Consider the following 9289-nt stretch of genomic DNA (forward strand, 5'->3'; position numbering starts at 1 on the left):
ACGGGACAAGGACGGAAGAAGGTGGGTCCTTGTGACATCTACTACAGCGGCCATATAAAGGAGCGCAAATTTGGTGTTGGATTTGTGGTGGGAGAGAGACTCCGTCGCAGAGTCCTGGCATTCACCCCGGTGGATGAACGTCTAGCCACAATCCGCATCAAAGCGAGGTTCTTCAACATATCGCTGATTTGCGCCCACGCCCCAACGGAAGAGAAGGACGATGTGACCAAAGATGCTTTCTATGAGCGCCTAGAACGCACCTATGAGCGCTGCCCCCGCCACGATGTAAAACTCGTGCTTGGTGATTTTAACGCCAGGGTGGGTAAAGAAGGTGTCTTTGACACAACAGTCGGAAAATTCAGCCTACATGACGAAACATCGCCAAACGGCCTGAGGCTGATCGACTTCGCTGGGGCCCGAAATATGGTCGTCTGTAGTACCAGATTCCAGCATAAGAAAATACATCAAGCTACTTGGCTGTCTCCTGATCGAAACACGCGGAACCAAATCGATCACGTTGTGATAGACGGAAGACATGTCTCCTGTGTTTTAGACGTGCGTACGCTCCGAGGACCAAATATAGACTCGGACCATTATCTGGTCGCAGCGAAGATACGCACCCGCCTCTGTGAAGCAAAGAACGCCCGTCTACAAACACAAGGAAGGTTCGACGTCGAAAAGCTGCAATCGCAACAGACAGCCACGAAATACTCTACTCGACTTGCACTCCTGCTCTCTGAGAGCACTCATCAGCATCTCGGTATAAGGGAACTGTGGAACGGCATCTCAAACTCACTGCGTACCGCTGCAGCCGAAACAATTGGTTTTCGGCAACGACAAAAAACATGCTGGTACGATGAGGAGTGCCGTCTCGCAGCGGAGAGAAACAGACTGCCTACCTCGCAACGTTGCAAACGAGCACAACACGTGCGGGATGGGATAGATACCGAGAGCTGAAGAGGGAAGCGAGACGCATCTGCAGACAAAAAAAGAAAGAGGCCGAAATGCGTGAGTACGAAGAGCTTGAGAAGCTGGCAGACAGAGGGAATGCTCGAAAATTTTATGAAAAAATGAAGCGACTTAACGAAGGTTTCAAGACCGGAGCATCCTCATGTAGAGACCAAGGTGGTAATCTGGTAACCGATGTCCAGGGCATACTGGGATTATGGAGGGAACACTTCTCCGACCTGCTGAATGGCAGTGAGAGTACAACACCAGGAGATGGCGAACATGATCCCCAAATCGATGACGATGGAACAGATGTTCCATTACCCGACCATGAAGAAATTCGAATAGCAATTACCTGCTTGAAGAACAACAAAGCAGCGGGGGCCGATAGATTACCGGCAGAACTATTCAAATACGGCGGCGAAGAACTGATAAGGTGCATGCATCAGCTTCTTTGCAGAATATGGTCGGAAGAAAGCATGCCTGACGATTGGAATCTCAGTGTGCTCTGCCCAATCCATAAAAAGGGAGATCCCACAATCTGCGCCAATTACCGTGGGATCAGCCTCCTAAATATCGCATACAAGGTTCTATCGAGCGTATTGTGTGAAAGACTAAAGCCCACCGTCAACAAACTGATTGGACCTTATCAGTGTGGCTTTAGACCTGGAAAATCGACAACTGACCAGATATTCACCATGCGCCAAATCTTGGAGAAGACCCGTGAAAAGAGGATCGACACACACCACCTTTTTGTCGATTTTAAAGCTGCTTTCGACAGCACGAAAAGGAGCTGCCTTTATGACGCGATGTCTGAATTTGGTATCCCCGCAAAACTAATACGGCTGTGTAAGTTGACGTTGAGCAACACCAAAAGCTCCGTCAGGATCGGGAAGGACCTCTCCGAGCCGCTCGATACCAAATGAGGTTTCAGACAAGGTGACTCACTATCGTGCGACTTCTTTAACCTGATGCTGGAGAAAATTATAAGAGCTGCAGAACTAAACCGAGAAGGTACAATCTTCTACAAGAGTGTACAGCTCCTGGCGTACGCCGATGATATTGATATCATCGGAAGCAACAACCGCGCCGTTTGTTCTGCTTTTTCCCGCATGGATAAGGAGGCGAAGCGAATGGGTCTGGAGGTGAATGAGGACAAGACGAAATATCTCCTGTCATCAAACAAACAGTCGGCGCATTCGCGTCTTGGCTCCCACGTCACTGTTGACAGTCATAACTTCGAGGTCGTAGATAATTTCGTATACCTGGGAACCAGCATCAACAACACGAACAATGTCAGCCTCGAAATCCAGCGCAGAATAACTCTTGCCAACAGGTGCTACTTTGGACTGAGTAGGCAATTGAACAGTAAAGTCCTCTCTCGACGAACCAAAATCAAGCTCTACAAGTCGCTTATCATTCCCGTCCTGCTTTACGGTGCAGAAGCTTGGACGATGTCAACATCAGATGAGACGACACTAGGAGTTTTCGAGAGGAAAATTTTGCGCAAGATTTATTGTCCTCAGAACATTGGCAACGGCGAATACCGCAGACGATGGAACGATGAGCTGTACGAGTTATACGACGACATTGCCATAGTTCAGCGAATAAAAAGACAGCGGCTACGCTGGCTAGGTCATGTTGTCCGAATGGACGAAAACACTCCAGCCCTGAAAGTGTTCGATGCAGTACCCGCCGGAGGAAGCCGAGGAAGGGGAAGGCCTCCACTCCGTTGGAGGGACCAGGTGGAGAGCGACCTGGTTACACTTGGGATCTCCAACTGGCGCCGAACTGCGAAGGAGAGAGAGAGGTGGCGCACTATCGTCGATTCGGCTATAACCGGCTAAACGGTTGCAACGCCAATCACATACATACATAATATTACATAAATATTTATATATTACATACTAGTAAACCCGGGCACGCTTTGCTCTGAATAATTTTTATACATTTATTTAAATATATATTTTTTATTTTTTAATACATTTAAATTATTACCTAGGAATATAGTTATAAAATGTATAGTTTGTATTAAAATTCATATATTTATATGATATTCATCCTGTCCTTGTCAAAATATTAGAGGATATTGAAGTGTGTCAAATGAGCGATGTAGATCTGAAATAATGCTGAGAGTATTGTCCTGCTGTGTGATTTTTATTGATCGATTTTCAACAGGATCGCCAACCATAATAACGAAACAAATTACGTCACTCAAAAAACACTTGCTCAAACAAATTTTATCATCTACAATCAACTACACGTATATAAACAAACACCTGCCGCAATGTAAAAATTTTCAAAAGCCAGCTATGATATGCACCCACAAACCAACAAATGAGAAAATATACATACAATCGTAAATATATTCAAACACTTGCGGTAATGTAAAAATATACAAAGCCAACTACAGAAAAAGTATACACGTACTGACAAATTTTATCTACACACACAATCGAACATATATTGAAAATGAAATGTAGCGCCATCTATTGTAACATAGCGCACTTAGCGCCACCAACTGGTGGATAGCTCTTTGCTAATAATAAACAAATAATTTGCAATAAATAAATAATGCGACTATAAGGAGAGTTATAAACTATCCTATCTTTCAAGTTGGACCAAACTGCACACAGTGTTAAAAATTTCATTAAAATCGGTTCAGTAGTTTAGGAGTCCATCGAAAACAAACAATGTGACACGTGATTTTTATATATTAAGATATTATATATATTTTATTTTTTTCAATACATAATAATATAAAATACTTAATCTAAATTATTACTATTAAACTTAATTAATAATGTTGAACTTAGATTTTTCTTCTATATTATATATATATATACATTAAAAAAAAATACATATATATAAGTAACGTTTTTAATGTTATTATGATTTATTTTATTAAACATTCGTTTTTTAAATATAAAAATTACACTTATATTTTAATGTAATATATTAAATGATATGAAAGATATAAATGAACTGCAACAATGAATGACTTTTCTCGATGGATGATGAAATAGAAGTGTTATGTATCACGCGATTGATCAAACGGTGCCGCTTATTGTACGGGACCGCTGACTGGTAAAGATGCTGAGTAAAATAACATGTTGGCAATGATGTTGCGATGCTTTTGCTGAATAAAGGCAAAAGTCTCCAACGCGACATTAGGATATGTCACTACTCCCATCTGAAAATAATGCAATGTCCCCATTGCAATTTTTCTTTGTTTACAAGTTAAAGTTCTTAAGTAGAATTCTTACAATATTTTTAAAAGATATTTTTAGCATATAAAAATGAATAAGTAAAAAGAATGATAATATACAATTTTCAATTCTTATAATTAGTTGTTGTTGGTTTTCTTTTTTCTTTTAAATTGGTTTTTATATTTTCTTACATTTTGACTTTTAAATTTTACAATATGATGTTCGCCATCTTCTTCAGTTTTAATAAGACTAACTTTTTTGTAAGGATTATTAAGTTTGTCTAATCTCTTCCTCGAAACTTCTGCGTTTACAAAGTTTGTGTCAATATCTTTTTCTTGACGGTTTTTATTTACATTATTTATTCTCTGTTCTTTAATAATTTGAGGATCATGTTTTGGTGACTTTTTATTAAAAAATATTGTATATGGAACTTCATTGGCAGTAGAGTGAACAATTATATGGTTATAAGTGAAAAGAGTTTGTTCAATTTCTAAATATTTTAGCTCTTTATCATCTAAAGTGTTGATTATTCTAAGTTTTTCATTTAAAGTTTTATGTAGTCTTTCAATGTCAGCAATACCAGTTTTACCGGTGGTTACTTCTACTTTTATATTTAATGAATTACACCATTGTTTAATATTTATATTATTTAAACCTTGGTCTTGGTCGATTTTTAAAGTTTTTGGAGGACCCATACAATTAAAAATTTTTAGCAATGCTTTTTTGGATTCCAGCCAGTTCAATGCTTTAACTTTTTCTATCATAGCAAATTTAGAATATAAATCGATACATGTTAAATAATATTCATTATTCCATTTCCAAAAATCTACAACATATTTTTCTCTTATTTTGTAAATTGGCGGTGTAATTTTGAATGGCATTTTGTTAGAAATATGATCATTCTTACAATGATTACACAGTTCACATTCATTTATTATTTTGGTGATTTCCTTAAGATAATTGGGGTAATAATACTGTAATTTAAAACATTTTGCAACCTTCTCTATACCTTGATGAAGTCCACTTAAATGGATTTCAAGTACTTTACTTTTAAAATTTGCAAAATCTGTAATGTTTTCTAATTCCTTTGTACACCGATAAATCTTATTGCGACTTGTTGTTATTAGTGTCTTATAAACGTTTTGAAATTGTATAAAGTCAGTATCATTGGGCATAAAAATTGTTATATTACTTTTTAACAAATGAGTTTTAATTATATATTTAATAAAATCTGTAGTTAATTCTTTGTATGTAATTACAATTAGGTGATTAGAAAAAACTTTCGTTATTGTAGTTGAGTCTTTACAATCTCTTATTAATTTAATTTGATTTTTGAATACATTTAATGGTCGCTCTGTTATCTTAATAAAACTTTCGGAATCGTCATCGGCAGAATGAACAGTGTCTACGTTAGATTCAGATTCTTCATTAAAAAAGCATTCCGTAATTTTAATACGAGAAAGAGCGTCTGCTACGCGCTTTTCTTTACCTGATATGTATTTTACGTCAAAGTCATACTCATTAGGTCGAATCTTCCATCTTTGTAATTTGGAGTTTGGTTCCCTTAAGTTGTGGAGCCATTGTAATGGTCTATGATCACTATTTATTAAAAATTTTCTGCCGTATAAATATGGTCTAAAATATTTAGTAGCCCAAACCATGGCTAAAAGTTCTTTCTCAGTAGTTGAGTAGTGCAGTTCATGTTCATTGAGTGTGCGACTAGCAAAACAAATTGGATGTCCCTGTTGGCTTAACACTGCCCCTAATGCCACATTTGACGCATCAGTCGTCAATGTAAATATTTTCTCATAATTTGGATATGCCAGAATTGGATCATTAGTAATTAAAATTTTTATAGTGTTTATAGCTTCTACGAATTTCTCATCTGAGCTATTTATTTTATTGTCCTTTTTGAGACAGTTAGTCAAAGGTTTAGTTATTTCAGAAAAGTTTTGGATAAATTTACGATAAAATCCCGCCAAACCAAGAAATTGTTTTATTTCTTTTTCCGTTTTAGGAATGGGATAATTTAAAATTGCTTTGATTTTATTAGGGTTAGGCTTAATACCTTCTGGCGTTATGATATGACCAAGAAATTCGGTTTCTCTTTTGAAAAAACTCGCTTTTATCCATCTGAATTTTCAAGTTTGCTTCGTTTAATTTACGAAAAACTCTGTCTAGCGATTCTATGTGTTCCTGTAATGATGTACTGAATACTACAATGTCGTCTAAGTAAACTATACAATCTCTCCCTATTAAACCATCTAGAACCGTATTCATCAGTCTCTGGAAGGTGGCTGGTGCAATTTTAAGCCCAAATGGCATTCTTAAAAATTCAAAATGTCCGCTCTGAGTAGAGAAAGCTGTTTTTTTTCTATCTGCCGGATCCATTTATATTTGATGGAAGCCTTGCGCTAAGTCTATTGTTGAAAAATACATACACCTACCTAGTTTTTCGAGAATTTCATCCATGTTAGGAATGGGATACCTATCATCACTAGTAATACTATTGAGCTTGCGAAAATCGACAACAATCCTCCACTTCTTTTTACCTGAAGCATCTGACTTCTTTGGTACCACCCAAATCGGTGCTGAATATGGGGAATCACTATGAGAAATGATTTGATTTTCAAGCATTTCTTTTATTTGTTTGTTTACTTCTGATTTATGAATTTCAGGATATCTATACGACTTTACATATATTGGATCTTCATGAACCGTTTTGATTCTATGTTTTATTTTATGAGTAAAGGTGAGTTTGTCCCCTTCTTTATAAAATATATTTTCGAATTTATTTAAAAGTTTTTTTAATTCATTTAACTCTTCTGAATTTAAATGTTCAAGTCTAAATTTACTATCTTTAGTGTTATGATTTTTGTTCATATTTAATTCTTGAAGGCAATTATCAAAATTTTCAGAATTTGATTTATTCTTGAAAAAGTTATACCGAACACCGTTCATGTGTATCATATTTTTTCCCAGATCAACGTTAGCTTTAAGTAACTGAAGTATATTACAACCAAGTAAACCATCGTAGTTATTTGAAAAATTATAAACGAAAAATTTCAGCTTTTTCTTATGTTCATCGCTAAACAATTCTTGGGTTTCATTTAGACAAATTTTTCCTATCGCTGTTGTTAATGTTATTGGCTGAACATAAATAATCTTTTCTTTGAATATTCCAGGCCTTATTAAACTAATTGATGAACCTGTGTCGACTAAAAATTTATAATATTTTTTACTAAATTTCAGTTCAATTGTGGGGAGTTTTCCGAGGCTGTTAAGTGAAAATTTACCTCATCTTGTTCCATTGGTACAGGATAGCCAAAGCGTCTTAGTCGAGATTGGTTTGACCCATGAATCTTATCTTGTTTTAAATTATTTAAGTTTCTATTAGTATAAATGTTTGCAGAATTGAAAGGTGTATGCCTAACTTGTGGGAAATTATTGTTTTGTAAAGTATGTTGTTGATTGCTATGTTCATTGAAAAATGGTTTATTTTTATAATAATTATTTTGATTGGAAAATGGATAATTTTTTGATAAAGTGTTGTAATTGGAACGAACCGGAAATTGATTCGTATTGGTTGCAAAATATTCTATATTACTATTATTATTGTTATTCAAATAATTCGGTAGTTTTGAATTTGTGTTAGTTCTTTGAATTGTTTTTTGTTTAGAGAATTGTTTATTATTTTCATAAACATCGTTTTCTTTTAATATTTTGATTGCTGACTTAAGGTCAGTAGCAAGATTTGCGTTTATTAGCGCAGTTAAATAGTTTGGCAATTCTCTTTTTAATGTTTTCAAACTTATTTGATCTAATTCATTATACAAAAATATTTTAGTTGAGCAACTTTCATTTTTTAGTTTGATAACATCTTTTACTTTACAAACTTCTAAATTAATCTCTTCGCATAGTAGCTTAACATTATTTTTAAATTTAATATTGCTTATTTCTAGGATTAGTGTTGAAACTGCCGTGTGTTCTCCGAATTCATCTATAAGTAGTTGCCTCAGCGTTATCCAATCTGGTGGTTGCTCTCGTCTAACCACGTCTAATGCAGCGCCTCTGAGTATTTTTATAACACAGTGTAGATAGAATACTTTCGTCTCTTCCGATATAACAGGAGACTGTGGCATGATCGCATCGACACCTTGAATAAAGAGTGCCAAGTAATTTCGATCACCATCAAACGGTTGAATGAGTTTGATGTTTTGTATCGCCATTTCCCTGGTTTCTCGTTCCATTTTGTTGTTTACCTCTTTAATTTTAATGGATTTCAAAATTTGGCTTAGTTTCTTCTTCCATAAACTGTATGCTTTGTTTTTATTCACCTTCGTTTTTAATATTACTTTTGGATTTTTGATTTTGTTTCAACAAGTAGGTATTTTTCTTTTCGCAGTTAAGACAATTCGTTTTCTTTTCAACTTTTTCGTTATTAAGGATTGTGGAGTAGAGTTTTTGTTGAATAATTTATCGTATATTATTTATTTATGTTTTATTTTATTTTATTTTATTTTATTTTGTTTTGTTTTGTTTTGTTTTGTTTTGTTTTGTTTTGTTTTGTTTTGTTTTGTTTTGTTTTGTTTTGTTTTGTTTTGTTTTGTTTTGTTTTGTTTTGTTTTGTTTTGTTTTGTTTTGTTTTGTTTTGTTTTGTTTTGTTTTGTTTTGTTTTGTTTTGTTTTGTTTTGTTTTGTTTTGTTTTGTTTTGTTTTGTTTTGTTTTGTTTTGTTTTGTTTTGTTTTGTTTTGTTTTGTTTTGTTTTGTTTTGTTTTGTTTTGTTTTGTTTTGTTTTGTTTTGTTTTGTTTTGTTTTGTTTTGTTTTGTTTTGTTTTGTTTTGTTTTGTTTTGTTTTGTTTTGTTTTGTTTTGTTTTGTTTTGTTTTGTTTTGTTTTGTTTTGTTTTGTTTTGTTTTGTTTTGTTTTGTTTTGTTTTGTTTTGTTTTGTTTTGTTTTGTTTTGTTTTGTTTTGTTTTGTTTTGTTTTGTTTTGTTTTGTTTTGTTTTGTTTTGTTTTGTTTTGTTTTGTTTTGTTTTGTTTTGTTTTGTTTTGTTTTGTTTTGTTTTGTTTTGTTTTGTTTTGTTTTGTTTTGTTTTGTTTTGTTTTGTTTTGTTTTGTTTTGTTTTGTTT

The 9289-nt window shown here is 34.4% G+C and overlaps 1 protein-coding gene across 1 annotated transcript; it reads right to left on the reverse strand.

Moving 5' to 3' along the window:
- Positions 1–7405: 7405 nt before the first annotated feature.
- LOC128922970 (uncharacterized) lies at positions 7406–8405 on the reverse strand. The gene is made up of 2 exons (XM_054235391.1): positions 7969–8405; positions 7406–7524 (listed from the first exon to the last, which is right to left on the reverse strand). The coding sequence occupies exons 1-2, from the start codon at positions 8384–8386 to the stop codon at positions 7406–7408; spliced, it is 537 nt and encodes a 178-aa protein (XP_054091366.1). The 5' UTR covers positions 8387–8405.
- Positions 8406–9289: the final 884 nt, after the last annotated feature.

This window comes from Zeugodacus cucurbitae, chromosome X, assembly GCF_028554725.1.
Source record: "Zeugodacus cucurbitae isolate PBARC_wt_2022May chromosome X, idZeuCucr1.2, whole genome shotgun sequence".
Lineage (NCBI taxonomy): Eukaryota > Metazoa > Arthropoda > Insecta > Diptera > Tephritidae > Zeugodacus > Zeugodacus cucurbitae.